Source organism: Cephus cinctus, unplaced genomic scaffold (assembly GCF_000341935.2).
Source record: "Cephus cinctus unplaced genomic scaffold, Ccin1 Ccin1_scaffold1765, whole genome shotgun sequence".
In the NCBI taxonomy this organism is placed as follows: Eukaryota; Metazoa; Arthropoda; class Insecta; order Hymenoptera; family Cephidae; genus Cephus; species Cephus cinctus.
The window spans coordinates 1-19,370 of record NW_014333982.1 but is presented as its reverse complement, the minus strand read 5'-3'; the positions used below and the strand labels follow the sequence as shown (position 1 = coordinate 19,370).

Here is a 19,370-nt window from a genome sequence, read left to right as displayed (position 1 = left end):
ATGGGCTCTTGACGGTATTGATGTGTATTGCAGTACGTACAGGGTGAAGCATTCAAATCGAGACTGTTTAAATAACTTAGGAACAAGTTCTTAGTGGAACGAATGTTTGAGTCAAAAGTTGTATGGGTTTAAGGGGGCAATAGAATGGCCTACTGTAATTTTATTGATGTAGGACATTAACCAAAGTAGGCCATTTCATTGACCCCTTAAACCCATACAACTTTTGACTCAAATATTCTTTCATCTAAAACCTTGTTCTCTGACAGTCTCGATTTAAATACTTCAGCTTGTATAGTAGAAACCCTTAATTAGTTCGACGTCACTGGACAGTTAAAACCACATAATCCATCAATTGTGCATAATAACATTGTCCAGGCAGATGTAAATTAATGCATACGATTTATGAAAGACTTCGCAGAGATGCATCTACAGTTCAAATTTTCTGTGGTAAAATAAATATCAAATCATATGATTGACTGTGTGGATTGCATGCTACGTGTATAGTTTCGTTGCGAGTAACATATGAGAATTAGGGAACTTTCGAATCAATAAAACATATTATCGGTCCACGAGCTCGAGGTGGTTTTTGACAGATCGAAAACAATAAGGTCTCTAGTAAGGAACATGTGTCGCTGCATAAAATGTTTGTTACAAAATATGCATACACGTGATTTTGCACTAAATATATTTTATTTTTTAATTTTAGCATATATTTACATTATTTTATGGAGAACTACGTGTGGTTTGCTAAGGACAGCATTGCTTGAAATTTGTCAAAGAGACACATTGAACTCGTGGACCGAATACAATTTGTTAAAACGTTAAAAATTGTGACGTACTTTAAGTGCTAATAAGGTTTGAATTTACTTTTACAATCAATTTTGCGCCACAAGTTTTCTATATAAATTTTCGAAGTACCGACAAATAAGCCATTGATGTTTTCATAACCTGCAGATACGAAAGTTTAAATAGTAAATTTATCGACCAGAAGTCCCTGACAAAAATTCATTATCGTCATCTGACTTACAATTCTAAAACTTTCTAAAGAAAACGTAAAGAATTTTCCAGTAGTTAGTGTGAGAGGCCTTTGCGATCGTAACAGGCACATTACGAGAAGTTTTGCATGATCTGGTGATACGTTGTACCATTCGTAATTGCAAAACGCGTTGTATAAGTTTGTGCTCTTAAGAGAATAACAAAATTAAAAATTAAATAATTAACAATTACAAGAGGTCAATTAGCGATCTAATGGGAATCGTACCTCAGTTATAAGACATTCTCCTATGTAGCACAGGCTAAAAAGTTGAAAAGTTAGGGTAAGAATATAAAATAAGAATTTCAAGAATTTTGAGCTGTCTGTCACGGCAGAAGTCTGAAATAAAATAATAACCAATAGTGATCTGTATTTATTTACAGTTAAAAATAATAATATTAATTAAGGATGTAATACCGTGATAACGTTGTAACTGCCTAAGCAAATTACAAAAGTCATACCAGAAACTTCTGGCAGTAGGATTGCAGAATACGCGGACTGCAAATTTGCAACGAGACTAAAAAATATATAATTTATCTCCTTTGTTATATGTAACAGTGATATCTATAATAAAAAAAATAATACAAATTTTACCTTATCACACGACGATGCTTTATGACGATTTGTTTAAGCTGTTGGTGTACAGCTTTTGGATCGTGTATCATACTTTTCACTTGACTTGCCAAAATAGAAATCTGTCCACAAGTATGTAGCACCAGTGTTATCATTAGACAAATAGGACCATTATATCCGCATGTACACGTAGGAACAAGCAATATTTCACAAGCATATATAATGTAATATGTTCTCTCCTCAGTCAGGTTGAAGAATAATCGAAAATGAATTGGGAATACGAAGGCAATTGATGAATTTCCCATGGCTTTAAATTGAGCAAAGAATAATAATAATGTTAACATCACTTTTAATTCTAATTAACAGATCTTACAATCGTTGTATGCTAATAAATGACTTAGCAGTGGATGAATGTAGAAGAGGATCGGACTAATCAAACACATTATTGAAAAGCACTGAACAATAGTTCTTGACAATGAGTTATATTTCAAAAAAATGGTCATTTCGTCTGCTGTATTATAAAGTTCTGTCGAAAAATCTTTCTCAATATTCTGGATTAATTCACGCAGTTGTCTTGTATTAATTCTGTATATAGACATTTTGAAAATAAGCATATTAATGATGATGGTTTCTGTTAAATTCGCGACAACATGGTTCAAGTCAGAAATGTGTTCTATCAAATCACCATACTGTAAGAAAGTGTGAACCATTGCGTAAGCAAAGAAAAATATGAATTTGCTGTTATTTAAATCAAAGGGCCAAAGTCCTATGAAACCGAGCAACCAATGATTCCACTGCAAAACTTTTGTGGCCCCGGGTATTATCATTTTGAATAGAAGCAAAATTTGTCAAAATCACTTTATAAAATTAGCCTTATAAATGTTAAAGTCTCGTGCTTCGAAATGGCTTTTACGAATTACATAATAAGACTGGTGGAATATTTTTCACGAGAAATACAACCAGTCGAATTGAACCGATATTTGTCACATTCACATGCCAACTCTCCAGTCAGTCTCTACAAGTCAAGCATTTGAATTTACAAATCTGAACTTATCTCCATGCAAAGACTATACTGGTTTGAAGGGTCAATGGAAACTGATAGGGGATTCTTTTTCTACCCCCCCAAGTAAACTACGTCTTCGCGCTGATTGGTTCGCCAGATACGCCTAGGCAGGTCGGCCACCCCTACGAGTAATCGATTTTCTTAAGTAGTATATGAGCAGCATGCAAGCTCACGGCTAGCCCGCCCCCAATATGACTAGCTAACGAAGGGTCGCTCGAAGCTAAGTATCCCCTGTTAAAAATTCTACAGGTGTACCATGCCGCATAGCTAATGATACCCTTATTGCGAACCTCGATTTTACGATTCGTTGAACCGAAGTGACCCCCAGGAGGAAAACCATCCGGTCAAAGTTCAACGATATCATTGGAATACATCTGTGCCCTACATCCGTGATGATAAAAGAAATCAATGAACGATCGGAAACGCATATGACAACTGTATGATATTGTAGTAGTATAGAACAAGTCTTTTAACAAAGTGGGGGACACTTTATCATGGAACACAAAATCAAATTATTACGATTGAAGAATTAAAGAATATACTTAAGTCGGTATTCACAACTCCCTCTTAAAGTCACTAACAGAGCCGCTAGTAGTTAAGAGTCACTGAGACAAAATTTAAAAACGCGCTATTAGCATTAAAAGTGAGTTACGAATACGGGCTATAGAGTGTAACGAAGTATAAAATTTATTGACTGGGAAAAATACTTAGATTTTAGAACGTGACGCTCAGAAATGACCCGTTACAAAACACCATATGCTTCGTGCATATTAGGTGTTTTCTTTTTAAAAGATCGAAAACGAATTATTTAGCAAATCACACATCGTTTTTAATAAATTGTTTTATACAAAGTATGCATGTGCATGATTTTGCATTGAAATATATTTCATTTTTCTACATTACCATGCATTTACTTGATTTTATGGAAACCCACGTGTAATTTGCTAAGGACTGCATTCTTTCGAACTATCAAAAAAGGACATTGGACTCATAAACCGACTATGGATGCTCATGAATGATCAAATGGTTCGCCTGCAATTTTAGATACGAGCAAACCCTACTAAGCTTTTAAATTTGTTGCATGTGCCATTTTGAAATCAAATCGTGCATGCGTTGGTGCTTGAAAATACGATAAATAAATATTATAAGTATATTTTGAAATAAATAATAGGTACTCTGTATCTATTAGGCATCGTTGAAGGGTTATTAACATATGATTGATTGGTTGGGCATAATGAGACAATGCACCGAGCAGTTCACAAAATAATTATAAGTTTTATTGCATATTTTGCCGTGAAACAATAAATATTACGTGAGATTATTAACTGTGCAGAGTGTATGAATTGTACATAGTCAATGTACGAATAAGACACGAGACGTAGAGATCTGTCTTATATTAAATTTCATAGAAACTTAGTCCCTCGTAAACGCATCCTTAGTCATGGATATACTATGAATAATAAAATTTTCTAAAAACTTTTGGAGGTTCCCACTACAATGAAAACTCAGAATTATTGCTATAAGCAATTATCTGTCATGACTGTTTTATATGAATTTTTGAAGTACCGACAAATAAACCATTGATGTTTTCATAACCTGCGAATAAGAAAGTTTGAAGAGCTAATTGATTAAAAAATAATACCGGAGAAAAATTAATTAATAAATTTCGAGTTACGCTTGTGAAATTTTCCAAGGAGAACGTGAAGAATTTTCCAGCTGTTAATACGAGAGGCCTCTGAGATCGTATAAGACACATAAGAAGCAATTTTCTATGCACTGCCGATGCATTATACCATTCATAATTGTAAAATGCATCGCACAAGTTTATGCTCTTGACGAAAAAAAAAAAATTAGAATTTAATAATTAAATAAGGTATCGTACAAACATATCTTTTTGAATACCTCATTTACAAGGCATTCTCCCATATAACAGAAACCAAGAAGTTGAACAAACACAGTAAAAACATAACAAGAAAATGTCAAAAATTCGCCAGTTTCCTCTAAGACATGATTCTGAAATTTTACAAATAATGCAGATTTTCTTCTCTCAAAGTATCTTTGATTAATGCTCAGTGACGACCAATTACCACAGTAATATTGTAACTGCCTAGACACAGAAGAACAGTAATACCAATGACTTCTTGTAATAAAAATATAGAATACGTGGAATTCAAAGTAGCACAGAGACTGCAAAATATACACAAAAAAAATTGTCACGTTTAAGAAATTTTTCTATTTTCAGGTAAATGGAATTTTTAAAAAATAATATTCAAATTTTACCTTATTAAGTGACTATGCTTTATGACGATTTGTTTGAGCTGCTGCTGTATAGTTTTTGGATCGTACGTCATACATTCCACTTGAGTAGCCAAAATGGATAATTGTCCACAAATATGTAGCACCAATGTTATCAGTAGACAGCTAGGCCCAACGTATCCACATGCAGACATCGGAATAATCAATATCTCACAAGCATATATAATATAATACGTTCTCGCTTCAGTTAGATTAAAAAATAATCGAATATGATATGGCAATACGAAGGCACTCGATGAATTTCCTGTGGCTTTAAATCGATCAGCAGTTAATTAAAGTAATGTTAAAACCATTTTTTAATGTTAATTTAACATATCTTACAGTCTCTGTATGCTAATAAATAACAAATCAATGGCTGAATATAGAAGAGCACCGCAGCACACACACACAGTATCGAAAAGCACTGAACAATCATTCTTGACAATGAATTATATTTCATAAAAATCATTCGTTCCTTTGCTGTTTTATAAAGCTCATGTGAATAATCTTCTTTAATAATTCGTATTAATTCATGCAATCTTTTCATATTGATTCTGTATATAACAAGTTTTAAAACTATCATGCAGAAGACGACGGTTTCTGTTAAATTCGCGACAACGTAGCTCAAGTCAAAAATATTGTCTACTAAGGCGGCATACTGCAAGAAGCATTGTATTATTATGTAAATAAAAAAGAAAGAGAATTTGGCATTATTCAAATTTAAAGGCCACAGTCCCAAAAAGTCAAGCAGCCATTCGTTCCACTTCAAAACTATCGTGGCACCTGATATGTCCATTTTTGATTTACGTAAGATTTCCCAATATCATTTCATCTAATCAGTGTACTCAGTGGCCTTTGCCAATACCACAGTAAAGAGCAAGATATGTTTTCCAATGAATTGCACCAATTAAACATAACTGATATTTGTCACATTAACGTATCGATTCCCCAATGACACTTTAAACATAAAGCATTTCGATTTGCACATCAGAACTTATTCTCTTCGAAAGACTCTCGGTCAGCTTGAAGGCTCGATAGAAACTGATGGTGAAATCTTTTTCTACCCTTGAAGCAAGTTTACTTCTGCGTTCTGATTGGTCTACAGAGATACGTACACCCAGTCCATTCGGCCACTCCTGCAACTGATCAATTCTCTTGAGTAATATATGAACAGCCTACAAGCTCGAGTCCAGCCCATCCTCAATCTGACTACCTAATGAGGGGTGGCACGAGGTAAAGCACCTCCTACTGAAAACTCCACAGGTGTACTATGCTATATAGGTAATAATACCCTATAGCGATTCTCTTCTCTCTGGGGTAGAATAATCCGACCAAAGGTCAACTACGCATTTAGACGTGCCTACTTATATTCAATACACTCATAATATGAAGAAAAATCAATAAACGATGGAACGCGAACGTGACAATTTTACTATACTGCTGCTACAGTCAGATTATTATAACCATGCATACTTGTTACTATTGTAACCTATACATCCGAGGATATTCGTATCGCTGTGATAATAAGATCCCGCTAACCCGAATAACCTTAAATATCAAGTAGTAACAATTCGTAGGCATCGCGACGCTCAATTCTTCCGCGCCTCTCAGGCCCCCTGGCCTACCGTTGACGGGTATATAAACGGCGACGTTTCGCGACTCGAGTTTCTATCACCCGAGCTAGCTAGCTTACCTTTGGTAAAGTAATCGAGCAAACCGTCTCGGGCAAGCGGGCAAACCGTCCCACTTGACCATCATTTCTAGAGGTACTTCTACTCATGTAATCGAGCAAACCGTCTCTTACAATCATATTTATACAATTTACTTTCCGAACACTTGTCATTTGTATATCTCATTTCTAATCATCCTTACTTTCCGCTTACGTTTATATCTATTCTTCGCTTACTAACATCCAGCATTCTCTAGGCTGGACCTGCACTAACCCTTCTTGTATTCCGTTGTAAGACAATATATTTTTATTCTTTAATTTTTAAAATAAAATCTCACTTTCATTTGTTTCGCCTGATATTTTTCCCAAATTCCTAACAGTCGATTCTGGCTCGAACCCGCCTTTTTGGCGCTATCCGGAGAACCGTATCGTGAGTGTAAGGTTACACTATATTAATACAAACATCTTTTAAATTGGAATAATTAATAATAATTACTGGTTAACGTGTCCGAGGATTTGTATATCTAGCTCTGGGTCCAGAAGACCATACAGGAACACAATGCTTAGGAGCACACGATCAAGATGTCATTATCCGACGCAGAAATCGCTTCAGGTAATTTGAACAAAGTGACGTTCTATTCCTTTCGTACCGGAAATGACTGAATGACTGAATGCGTTTTTTAGGAGTCAGTTTGATTCTGCGAATTACGGATATTTCGAAGAATGTAGATGCTTTGGTATAAGGTGCGATTGGGATTGGACATGTGTGTTGGTTTCGAATAATGAAAAGATGGTTGAGTGATGGAAAATCAAGAGTCGAGTGAGTCTTTCTTTTCTTCTTACAGTCATGATGCACGACAAAATACAGAAACGTATCGAAACCATATGTTAGTGCATTCAATAACTTATAGCTCTTAAAATTAAGTCTTGTTCCACGATATATCTTAAACCATCTATAAAAATTTTCGCATCACTGATAAATAACCGATGGACGTTCTTACGACCTGTGAATACGAAAGAGTTTCGCTGGATGATTTATTATAAAGAAATGTCTAAGATCAAAATTAATAAGCGATCTTTAACTTACACTTGTGAAATTTACCAAGGAGAATGTAAAGAAATTTCCAGCAGTTAATGTGAGAGGCTTTTGCGATCGTAATATGCACATCAGGAAAGATTTTGCATGATCTGGTGATATGTTGTACCATTCACAATTGTAAAATGCGTTGCACAAGCATGAGCTCTTAAAAGAATGACAATAATAAAAAATATGAAATTAGCAATTACAAAAAGTTAATTGATGTTATGATAGGAAAAGTACCTCAGTCGTAACGCATTCCCCTATATAGCACATACCAAAAAGTTGAAATATTAGAGTAAGAATATAAAATAAGAATCTTATAAAATTTGAGCTGTCTGTCACGGCAGAAGTCTGAAATAAAATAAAACCCAATAGCAATCTCCACTTATTTAGTTAAAAAAAAAAATTAAGATTAAATAAGGATGCAATACCGCGATAACATTGTAACTTCCTAAGCACATTAGAAAAGTTATACCAAAAAGTTCTTGCAGTAGGAATGCAGAATACGCGGACTGCAAATTTGCAAAGAGTCTAGAAAATATATATTTCATATTTTTCGTTATCCGATACAGTGATATCTATAACAAAAAATAATATAAATTTTACCTTAGCAGACGACAATGCCTTATGACGATCCGTTTGAGCTTTTCACGCAGATTTCGTGGATCGTCCAACAAAATTCCCACTTGCATTGTCAAAATCGAAATTTGCCCACAAATGTGTAGCACCAGCGTTATCAATAGACAATCGGTACCAATAAATCCACACAAAACCAATGGGACGACGAATATCTCACAGGCATATATAATGTAATATATTCGCGCTTGCGTTACATCGAAGAATAACCGAATGTGAAATGGCAATATGAAGGAAGTCGATGAATTTCCTGCAGATTTAAATTGAATACACAAAAATAAAACTATGGCAGTAATTTTTGATTGCTAATACAGAGCTTCTTACCCTCATTGTATGCCAATAATTGAGTAGTTAATGGCTGCATGTAAAAGAGCACCGTAGTAAATCCACATGTTATTAATAAGCACTGAACAATTCTCTTTGACAATAAGGTATATTGCAGAAAAGTTTTTATTTCATTAGCCGTACTGTAAACTATTTCCGAATAATCCTCTTGAATGTACTGTATTAATTCGCGCAACTCATTTGAAATAATTCTGTATATAAAAATTTTGAGAAAAATCATACTCAAAACGATGGTCTCTGTTAAATTTCTGACAACATAGTTAAAGTCGTAAATGTATTCTGCTAAATCGGCATACTGTAAAAAACACTGAACTGTTATGTAAATAAAGAAAAAAGAGAATTTGACTTCATTTAAGTTCAAAGGCCACAGCCCTAGAACGTCGAGCAATCGTTTGTTCCATTTTAACACTTTCGTGGCGTCGGATATGTCCATTTTGAATTTAAGTAAAATCAGCCGATATCACTGGACCTAACTAACGCAGTAAACTTTTAAATTTTATGCCTCACAATGAGTTCGGAGTCACAGAGCAAGACTGGCAGAATATATTTTCACGGGCAATATAACACGATTCAAATAGAAATGATATTTGTCACATTCAGTTGTAACTTGTTCAATGAAATTTTATCAGTCAAATACTTGGAGATGCGAATCAAAACTTCTACTCTTCTCAGGATTAGTTTAGTCGGATCGCTCGATGGAAACTGATAAGGAAATCTTTTGATACTCCCGAAGTGAACTACATCTTTACTCTGATTGGTTCGCAAGATACACGTAGGGAAATCAGCCACCCCGGCGACTAGTCAATTTTCTTTAGTATTGAATATTGAATGACCAGCATGCAAGCTAGCGTCTAGACCATCCATTATCTGACTACGTAATGAGGGCTGGTGACTCAAGACAAAGAATCCCCTATCGAAAATTCAACAAGATTTCCGCGCTATAAAGAAAATGATACCCTCGTTCCGATCCTTCGGTTCACGGCTCGTTGAATAAAAATAACTCTTGGGAGGGAAATGGCCTGATCGAAGTTCAACGACACTTCAGTGACTCACGTATATATTCTGTAGGCGTAGGAATCGAAAAAAATACAACCAATTATAGCAAGTGCATGTGACAAATTGTATCATAGCATCGTGTGACAGGTACGTTCTGTGACGTCATTTTTCGACTCACGGCCGCAAGACGACCCCAGCTACCGATTCAGATAACGTTCTTGCTTTCTGGTTCCCTTCGATTCACTACCTTGCGAAAACTGCACCACCCTTTCGTGAGGATTCACAATTTATGAATTAGTCAAGGAATTTCGATTTTACATTTCTGATTCGTTCTGCTAGGTTCTCGGTCAATCGCTTTCTGTTTCCGGTACTATTTACCTGACGCTTACTCCGGCACTCGCTACGTCAACCAAGCAGCCTGAGCGGCCGTGCATTTCCGTAACCGTTCGCTTCCGTTGGTGCATCCAGTTACGTTTTGCTGATTTTACGCGTCCCCGAAAACCGACAGGATCCGTTAAGCTATCGTCTCTTCTGAGAGGCTTCGTCAGAGCTCCCGTTTAGACGGAGTCGAGACTGCTCTACCTCAACTCCCAGGTCATACCGGCTCGTCAGTTCCCAGTGGAACAAGAATTGGCTGCTGCCCGCCTGGCATGCGGATGCATGAACGAAGGATGGATGGCCGAAGGTGACGTAGGTTAGTTCTCGGTTTTACGTTATCGGTGTCGGGTTAAGGAAATACGTTACCCTTTTGATAAGAACGCATACAGCGTACTTGCGTACTTCAGTGCCCTTTTAAATCGGAGTTAGTAACAGATCCAATTAATGTGTTGCAAAAGTAGCACATTTAGCCTCAGAGCGGACCAATGGAGACGCACACGACCGAGATCACTTTCCTCTTCTGAACGAGTGACCGACTACGTAGGCTGCAGTTTGGAGATGAGTAATTTTGAAAGTGTATCGTGAGGGTTCAAAGTGCGTGAATCTTTTGGTAGAGAATATTGGTGAACATTGTGCAAGAATTTGGGCCGTGTTACGAAAGGGTAGTACAGTAAATCAATATCACAACTGACAGAATATCACAGACTAGTGTAATACAATTGTAACGACAGCAGAAATTTTCTGGCAGTTTCCTAAATGAATTAAAGTACTGGTCAGTAATATTGAGGCACTTTTTTAAACTGTGCCGTCTAAACCACTCGAAAGGACATTCAGTTATGTATGTAGATAGGGTTATAACCTGGAAAAATCAAAGAACACTGTCTATAAGGAGAGTCTTTAGCTTTTTGATGATAAAAGTTTGTATAATTAAATTTAATACATATTTTAAATTTCAAAAAGGCAAGTCCTACTTCCTGAAATCTCTTGAGATCCATTTATAAGCAGTTTCGTATAACTGATAGGTAAGCCATTGATGTTTTTAAAACCTGTTAATGCGAAAGAGTTTCGATGAATAACCGATAACAGAACATGCTTTGAATCAAAATTAATAAATAATTTTTGACGTACATGCGTGAAACTTTCCAAAGAGAATGTAAATATGTTTCCTGCAGTCAATGCGAGAGGCCTTTGGGAGCGTAATATGCACATCAGAATAAATTTTCCATGATGTGGTGGCGCATTGTACCATTCAGAATTGTAAAATGCGTGACACAAACATTCACTCTTGACAGAATATTAATATTCCGAATGACAATATTATTAATTACATAGCGTTAATTTAAAACATCGTGAATCAAATACCTCAATTATTAGACATTCTCCTATATAGCAGAAACCATAAAGCTGAGAAATTATGCTAATAATGTAAAATACAAATATCAAAAAATATGTAGTTTCTTTCAGAATAGGAGTCTGAAATATAATAAATAATATTGATCTTCTCTCTTAATTTATGATGTCTTTATCAATACTCAATGTTGATGTAGTACCACGATAACGTTGTAGCTGCCTAAGCACGTAAGTAAAGTGATACCAACGAGTTCTTGCAGTAGAAATGTAGAATAAGCAGAATGCAAATTAGCAAAGAGTCTAAAAAAATGTTTACCTCAATTCTTCGTATTAACTATCACAGTGAAATTAAAAAAAAAAACGTCTTTGAAAATTTACCTTATCAAGCGACGATGTTTTATAACGATACGTTTGAGCTCATCATGCAGTTCTCGTGGATCGTGCGTTAAATTTTCCACTTGGATTGTTAAAATTGAAAATTGTCCACAAACATGCAGCACCAGAGTTATCAGTAAACAATCGGTGCCCATAAATCCGCACACAACCATCGGGATGACCCATATTTCACAGGCATATATGGCGTAATACGTTGGCACTTCCGTCAAATCGAAGAATAACCGGACGTGATATGGCAAGATGAAGGAACTGGATGAGTTTCCTGTGGCTGTAAGTGATACAAAAACTATAAATAACATTTTAAATATTTTTTCTGTGCTAAATTAACAATGCTTACGATCATTGTGAGCCAACAGGTAGCTGGACAATGGCCGAATATAGTAGAGGCTACTGGTAATCACTCCTGATATTGATAAGCAATATAGAATTATTTTTGAAAATGAATTATACCGTATGAAAATAGCCATTTCTTCTTCTGTGCGGTACAGTTCTTTTGAATAATCCGTCCTAATGTCACGTATTAATTCAATCAGTCGTCCCGTATTAATTTTATATTGAACAATCTTGAGAAGTATCATGGTAAACACAATACTTTCAGTTAAATTTACGAGAACATATTCGAAGTCATCGATATATTCTATTAAATCAGCGTACTGTAAGCAGCATTGAACTGTTATGAAAGTAAAGAAAAAATAGAATTTAGTATTATTTTTGTTGGTAGGCCAGATTCCAAGAAAATCGAGCAACCACTTGTTCCATGTTAAAACTTTCTCGGCTTCAGAAATATCCATTTTGAAGTTAGGTAAAATTGGCGGATGTTGCACGATACGGTTAATCTCGAAATCCGACGCTTGGAGATCACTTTTCAAAACTTTTTATTAAGATTAGAAGAAATCTTTTAAACAAAATTAACAATTTTAATTTAATTTAAATTTAATTTAATTTAATTTAATTTAATTGTAACAAATTCAAAAATATCACTATTTCGTTAATTTTACAATTAAACATTACGGATCGACTACCGGGATTCAATTAAACCGAACTTTTATATTTCGGAAGCTTATGGCAATTCAACGGCTCGATGGAAACTAACGGATGAGTCGTTCCCTACCACCGAAGAAAAGTATGTCTGCGATCCGATTGGTCGACAGAGGCACGTCGAGTGAGGCAAAGCATCCCTCCGTCCGATCAATTTTTTTAAGTAATAAATGACGAGCATATAGGCTCACGTCTAGCCCGAGTCCAATCTGACTAAATAATGAGGGGTTATAGCCGTCTCCTATTGAAAACTCAACAGGTGTTCCATGCGATACAGGTAATGACAGCTTATTGCGATCCTTGGTTTTACGTATTCGTTGAACCGAAGTAACCCCCTAGAGGGAAATAACCGAACCAAAGTTCAATGATAACTTGAGAAAGCATTTTTACCGTATACACCCGTAAAAAGAAAAAATCAATGAACGATGGAAATCGCATGTCGCAATTTCACTCCAGTAACATTTGAGCTAACAGACGCCTATCAGCCATTTAACAATTTTCTCCCAAGCAACGTAATAGTTACGTATATCAAGTGTTTTATAACTATCACATCCTTCAGTAGAAAAATCCAGCATAACCGACATGTAATTATTACTTAGCGTTTGCTAGGAAAAGGATTGAATAATGATTTGCTCGGTGGCACACTTCGTTGTTGTATGCGAAATTGGAATAGGACCAGAATATAGAAAATTATACAGGGTATCCCAGAATTAGTTTTACACCCGAAAGTGGGTGATGGCTGGGGGTTGGTTATCGACACTTACTCCGGTGCATTTATTTAATTCAAATTGGCGCACGATGAATCTACCCCTAGGAGAACGGAATCTCACGTATTTTTCGCCCTCCTAAGAACAAATTCAAAATACACACAAAATCTGATAGTGAAATTCTAAACTTCTGTAAATCATAATAAAGAGAAGTTGCCATCCAGCATCACTCACCGTTTTGTAGAAGCTGTTAAAATCCGAAGAAATATTCCATCCAGTCGAATCTCTGGATTTTTATGTGATACCTGCGAATCCTTCGTACGTCTGATGGTCGAGAGAAACACGGACTGTATATTTGCAGAGAGTCTTAAAAATATATATACTTCTAGTTTGTCATTATCTGTAACAGTGATATCAATAACCAAATTAATATTACAAACTCTAACTTATCAAATAACGATACTTTATACCGATTTGATTGAACTGCTGTTGTACAATTTTTGGATCCTGCACCATACTTTTCACTATCTTGCCATGATCGACATCTGTCCACAAATACGAAGCTCCAGTGTTATCAGCAGACAAATGGGAGCAGAATGTCGGCATGTAACACATCGGAATAAGCAAATCAAGTATAAACTACGTCCTGGCGTTGATTGATTCGCCAGATATGCGTAGGCAAAGTGCGGCCTACCCCCCGCGAAGAACAGATTTTCTTTAGTATCGAATGAGCAGCACGCAAGTTCACGGTTAGCCCGTCTCCAACCTAACCTAACCTAACGAACGGCCGCTCGATAGAAACTATCCCCTATTAGAAAGTCCACAGGTGTACCATGTCACGTAGATAATGGTACCCTTGTTGCGATCCTCTGTTTTATAATTCGTTGAATTTAAGTGGCCCTCTGTAGAGAAGTTACCTGCTCGAATTTCAACGATACTTATAAAATTCACTTACATTCTGTATACCTTACAGTGGAAACAAAATCACTAAACGAAAGCAAGTTCATGTGCTAATCGTGCCTCAGTAACATATGATGCTCTATACAATATATATTGTGATGTGAAATTTGAAATTCTCGAATCCTACCGTGTAGGAAACCTAGAATACTTAGAATCTAATATGCTCCAAACGTTAGTCCAAGACAAACAGATTCTTAACTTTAGTATTACCGCTTCTGTTCTATCATGCAACTGTAGTTTGCTGTCTGCTGCTTTTTTTTTTCTTTCTATTGCTTCAATAATTTGTGATAACTTCATGTGACAAACGCCTGAGCTGGATCCATTAGCTTATAGAATGAGAGAAAAGAGTAGCTGATTCGGTGTATTTTGGAGGTTGGTTGTCGCCGAGGACATCGGAAGAATACTGCAGCTGCTGCACCACATAAGTTGGAGCATACAGAATATTTCCGTTAAGTGTACTACTCTGGGTGTGTAGAGTGGGTTACTTTCGATAAAATTTAGGGAAAATAGAGGGGCTCGCGAAGGACGACCAAACTACAGAAAAAGATTTTTCACTCCAATAGGGAACTCAGTTAGGAATAGAGGGTGGAAAATCAAAACTACACGCACTGAATAGTGCATAAATAGTGCGTAATTCCTATATCTTTTAACTCCAATTTATGCTACAATAATTCAATCACCAGGTCCAATTAGTTATTTTCATTTTTCATTTTACACGAAATGTCGCAATACCGACAAGTAAGTCATTGACGTTTTGACCACCTAGAAACATTAAATGAATTTGTAAGTTATACCATATTAAAATGTCAGGGAAATTAGGTTTGTCTTCAATTACAACTACATAGATTATGTTGTCGCACTTAATGCACTCAATTCGTAGAAACGAAGAAATCCTAACTGACAGAGCATCTTCGATATCCAGAATTTAATTTAATCCACCATACTCAGTTCGATCCGTTTATCTACACGCGTTGACTCTTTTTATGGAACTCGTAATTGCCAGAAATAGTAATTTCAACATAATTTGATCCTGGGAAGAATTAATTTACCCGTGCTTCGCGCACATTTATCCGAAAGCAAACGAATGTACAAAGTACCACCACATATTCCTTGTAGCGGGGCTCCAAAGTGCTTCAATTCAAAGTTGTTCGCATTTTCAAACTCACGTCTGTGAAACTTTGCAGGGAAAATGTACAAAATCCTGCAGCTGTTAATACAAGTGGCACTTGCGCGCGTAGTATACAAAATAAAACAAGATTGACGTATATCGGTGACAAAACGTACCATTTGCAATTGTAAAATGCATCGCTCAACTTCAAGCTCTGAATAAAAATAAAAAATGTATAAATACCTCTCAATTTATTCGATTCATTAAAAGGCAATGGATCAAGATTATTTTTGGAACATCACCTCAGTCATAAGGCGTTCTCCGATAAAAGAATAACCGAGAAGCTGCACAGTCACAGAAGAACCATAGAAGATAAACCCGAATAATTGAGCAGTGTGACCTGTGGCATAATTCTGAAATGTGAAACATTTGTTAGAATTTTCAGAAATTCCTCTTTACATGAAAATCATTACTTCTCTTCTGACCATCAAAATTAACTACTGTCTTAAGAAATAATGCTGAAATATTACCTTTAGAAGATTGTAAATAGCCAGGCATACTACTAAAGTTGCACCCACTAATTGTACGAGCAGAAAGTAAGCAAACGCGGTACGTAACTTTACCGAGAGACTGAAATATGTTATGTCCGTATTAATGCAATATTATATTAATTAAATGAAGATTTCCACAGTGATACAAAGTGCAAAATGACATGACAATTTACCTTATTATTCGAGAATGCTTAGTGACAACTTGTTTTAGATGACTATGAAATTTACGAAAATCGCCATTAAAATTTTCCACTTGATTTGCTAAAACGGAAATCTGCGCGCACAAATGTAGCGTCAGTGTCACCAATAGACAATCGGTGCCGGAATATCCGCATGCGATAATCGGGACGAGCACTCCTTCGTAAGCGTATACATAATAATATAACGACGATTCCGTAATGTTGAAAGACATACGCATGTGATAAGGCAAAATGTAGGTAATCGACGAATTTTCTGTTACTTCAAATCAAATAATCAATGAAGCAGATGTTACAAAAACTTTTTGTTCTACTGATATGATATTTCTTACATTTTCTGTGGGAGTTTGCATGATCCATTAACGGTTGAATATAATAAAGTACCGTTGCAACGGTCGTTGTTGTTACTGAGTATTTAATGAATGACTTGGACAATCTGTTGTATGCTAAAAAGATAGACTTTTGTTCCTCTGTGTTGTACAGTTCTATTGCGTAATCCATTTTGATATCAAGTAATATTTCCTTCATTAATCGTCTATTCAATCTGTAGAGACCAATTTTACAGCACAGCAAGGTTAATACGATATTTTCCGTTAAATTTTCAACGACGTATTTAAAGTCGGAGATACGATAAATTAAGTCCGCATAAACAAAACAAGTTGCCATAGACACAAGAAAGAAGAAGAAGGAAAACGTAAAAAGACTTTCGTTGGATGGCCAAATTCCTAGAAACTCTAGCACCCACTTGTTCCACGTTAACACTTTCATAGCTTCCGGCATATTCATGTTACATTCACGGACTTTCCAAATCACTCGATGCACTTTAAGTTGAAAGATTTTTTTTTAGAAATTTTACAGTGAAGATAAACAGTTAATGGTTAATAAGGAACCTCAACTGAAATCACAATGTCACATTTATACGCTACTCCGTAAATGAAATATTTGAAAGATTTAATTTCAGATCATACATTTCATGATCAATGCACTGGTCTCATAGCCAAGATACTATACGTTTACAAGTTTAGCGGAAACTGAAGGGAAAGACTCTTACAACCCTCGAAGTAAACTATACCCGTGTTCGGATTGGTCTAGAGAGGCGTCCCCTACTTAAGCGGGATGATCATCCCTGTTATTGATTTTCTCAACCAATGAAAGAATTGTCTGGCTACTTAGTGCAGCCCTGACCTTTCCCGCCAACGAGGGGTTGTCCGAGACAAAGAAGCCCCTATTGAAAAATCCACAGGTATACTCTGCCATATAAATAACGATACATATTGCAGCGACTCCAAGTTTCTTTATTCGATGAACCGAATTGACCTCCCAGGGAGAATTGATTCGATCGAAGTTCAATGACATATACAGGGTGAGGTATCTTAGACTCCGAATATGGGAGGAGCCTCCGTATGTATCAGGTGTGCTATTCCCGAATTAGATTAACCGCACCTACAGACAAGGTGTTCTTGATATCGAATATCGTATTGTACATACTGTAACGTGTTTTCTTAACTCGACACCGATAGCCAAAAAAACGAGAACTAACCTTCTTCAAGAACTAACCTACGTCGCCTTCGGCCGTCCACCCTTTGCCCACGGATCCGAAAACCAGGCGGACGCCAGTCAATCCTTGTACCACCGGCAACTGACAAGCCGGTATTACCTGGCATTTGAGCAAAAATAGTCCCAACTCCGCCGAAATGAGTGCTGTGACGGAATCTATTGGAGTAGATGGTAGCTTAACGAACCCTGTCGATTCATGGAGACGCATAAAATCGAGAATCCCAACCGTAGGTGCTGATCTTTGAGGTCGCGCAAAATCAGCAAACGCAACTGGATGCACGAACGGGAGCGGGTGGTTACGGGAATGCACGGTCGCTCAGGCTGCTAGGTTGAGACAGAGAGGGTCGGAGTAAGCGTCGGGTAAATAGTGCCGGAAACAAAGAGAAATTGATCGAGAACGTAACAGAGCGAATCGGAGCTTAAGAATCGAAACCTCTTGACCGATAAATAAATTGGGAGTACTCACCGGAGCTGGCTCAGCTAATCCGTGAAGGTCGAGAACCGTATCCAGGGGACACTCGGGAGGGGACAGCACTGCACCTTCGAAACACAGAAAATCGAGAGAATTTTCTGGATACAGCGAGAGCTGCGCAAGAACTACACAAGCGAGAGCCTACTACGTCGCACACGAAAACACAGCTAACCTAACCTATAAAGAAATAGCACGGGAGCGCGAGGCAGCCCGATCGGGGTCCCAAGACAGATTGCTTTAAAGTAGTCAATAGACAATAAGCAAATTCGAGAACTAATAATTCCGATTGGTCGAGATCCTTATAGCCGATAACTCTTTTCCTTTCCCTGGACTCGTCCCTTTAAACTAAATCGATAGCGTTCCTTAGTGAAAGGGTACGTAACTCTTGGAGATCCTCCACGGCCGCTTCCTCAGGGCATCGGGCGACAACTGGGCACCACATCCTCAACTCGGGTCAGGGGGCTCCTTCCCTGCCCTTAACCGTAGCAAGACTACCTTCGTCCGCTCGACAGCCTGTGCCTGTCTCGAGCCGGTATTTCCCTCAGTGCGTCGGGGCTAGCTTACAGAATGACCCCATGGGAAGGATGCTGCGGCGGCTGCATCGTACAAGTCAGAGCATACAAAGTACTTCCGTTAAGCGTACTACCATGTGTATCTACAGGGGGTGACTTTCGGGAACAGTTAAGGAAAATAGTCGCGAGGACGACCAGACCGCAGAAAAAGGTTTTTCACTCCAAGAGGGCAGTCGATTAGGAATAGAGGATGAAAAATCAAAAGTGCACGGGCTGTATAGTGCATAAACAGTGCGTAATTCCCATATTCTTCAATCTACGGGGAATTAGATGGTCGTCTTGGACATCTTTCTCTATTTTCCGATTCATTCCGATTCAATTCCGATTGATTATTTTCATTTTTTATTTTACACGAAATGTCGCAATACCGACAAGTAAGTCATTGACGTTTTG

The 19,370-nt window shown here is 37.0% G+C and overlaps 4 protein-coding genes across 18 annotated transcripts; all 4 read right to left on the bottom strand.

Annotated features, from left to right (window-relative positions):
* Positions 1–161: 161 nt before the first annotated feature.
* LOC107273643 (odorant receptor 4) lies at positions 162–6,513 on the bottom strand. 3 transcript variants are annotated; one of them, XM_015752054.2, is made up of 10 exons: positions 5,307–6,513; positions 4,950–5,235; positions 4,757–4,856; positions 4,572–4,682; positions 4,345–4,500; positions 1,980–4,265; positions 1,628–1,913; positions 1,451–1,550; positions 1,262–1,372; positions 1,028–1,183 (listed from the first exon to the last, which is right to left on the bottom strand). In XM_015752054.2, exons 1-6 carry the CDS (start codon positions 5,758–5,760, stop codon positions 4,215–4,217), a joined length of 1,158 nt encoding a protein of 385 aa, XP_015607540.1. In that variant the 5' UTR covers positions 5,761–6,513; the 3' UTR covers positions 1,028–1,183; positions 1,262–1,372; positions 1,451–1,550; positions 1,628–1,913; positions 1,980–4,214. The 3 variants fall into 3 exon arrangements, with proteins under 3 accessions (XP_015607541.1, XP_015607540.1, XP_015607537.1); XM_015752051.2 differs by having other exon boundaries at positions 1,980–4,500; XM_015752055.1 differs by lacking the exons at positions 4,345–4,500; positions 4,572–4,682; positions 4,757–4,856; positions 4,950–5,235; positions 5,307–6,513 and adding an exon at positions 162–948 and having other exon boundaries at positions 1,980–4,197.
* Positions 6,514–7,454: 941 nt separating this feature from the next.
* On the bottom strand, positions 7,455–9,647 carry LOC107273645 (odorant receptor 4). The gene is made up of 6 exons (XM_015752060.1): positions 8,675–9,647; positions 8,321–8,600; positions 8,146–8,245; positions 7,955–8,065; positions 7,721–7,876; positions 7,455–7,637 (listed from the first exon to the last, which is right to left on the bottom strand). Exons 1-6 carry the CDS (start codon positions 9,126–9,128, stop codon positions 7,587–7,589), a joined length of 1,152 nt encoding a protein of 383 aa, XP_015607546.1. The 5' UTR covers positions 9,129–9,647; the 3' UTR covers positions 7,455–7,586.
* An 88-nt stretch (positions 9,648–9,735) lies between these two features.
* On the bottom strand, positions 9,736–14,815 carry LOC107273642 (odorant receptor 4). 10 transcript variants are annotated; one of them, XR_001539302.1, is made up of 7 exons: positions 12,153–14,815; positions 11,798–12,083; positions 11,620–11,719; positions 11,432–11,542; positions 11,198–11,353; positions 11,010–11,115; positions 9,736–10,928 (listed from the first exon to the last, which is right to left on the bottom strand). XR_001539302.1 is itself a non-coding variant. In XM_015752047.1 (7 exons), exons 1-6 carry the CDS (start codon positions 12,604–12,606, stop codon positions 11,065–11,067), a joined length of 1,158 nt encoding a protein of 385 aa, XP_015607533.1. In that variant the 5' UTR covers positions 12,607–14,815; the 3' UTR covers positions 9,736–10,928; positions 11,041–11,064. The 10 variants fall into 10 exon arrangements, 8 of the variants coding, with proteins under 8 accessions (XP_015607533.1, XP_015607536.1, XP_024946763.1 ...); XR_003061602.1 differs by having other exon boundaries at positions 11,014–11,115; XM_015752047.1 differs by having other exon boundaries at positions 11,041–11,115.
* A 314-nt stretch (positions 14,816–15,129) lies between these two features.
* LOC107273644 (odorant receptor 85c) lies at positions 15,130–19,313 on the bottom strand. Of its 4 annotated transcripts, none has more exons than XM_015752056.2 (7): positions 18,400–19,312; positions 16,709–18,257; positions 16,353–16,638; positions 16,159–16,258; positions 15,931–16,041; positions 15,687–15,842; positions 15,134–15,282 (listed from the first exon to the last, which is right to left on the bottom strand). In XM_015752056.2, the coding sequence occupies exons 2-7, from the start codon at positions 17,160–17,162 to the stop codon at positions 15,232–15,234; spliced, it is 1,158 nt and encodes a 385-aa protein (XP_015607542.1). In that variant the 5' UTR covers positions 17,163–18,257; positions 18,400–19,312; the 3' UTR covers positions 15,134–15,231. The 4 variants fall into 4 exon arrangements, with proteins under 4 accessions (XP_015607545.1, XP_015607542.1, XP_015607543.1 ...); XM_015752057.2 differs by having other exon boundaries at positions 16,709–18,254; XM_015752059.2 differs by having other exon boundaries at positions 15,130–15,282; positions 15,805–15,842; positions 16,709–19,313.
* Positions 19,314–19,370: the final 57 nt, after the last annotated feature.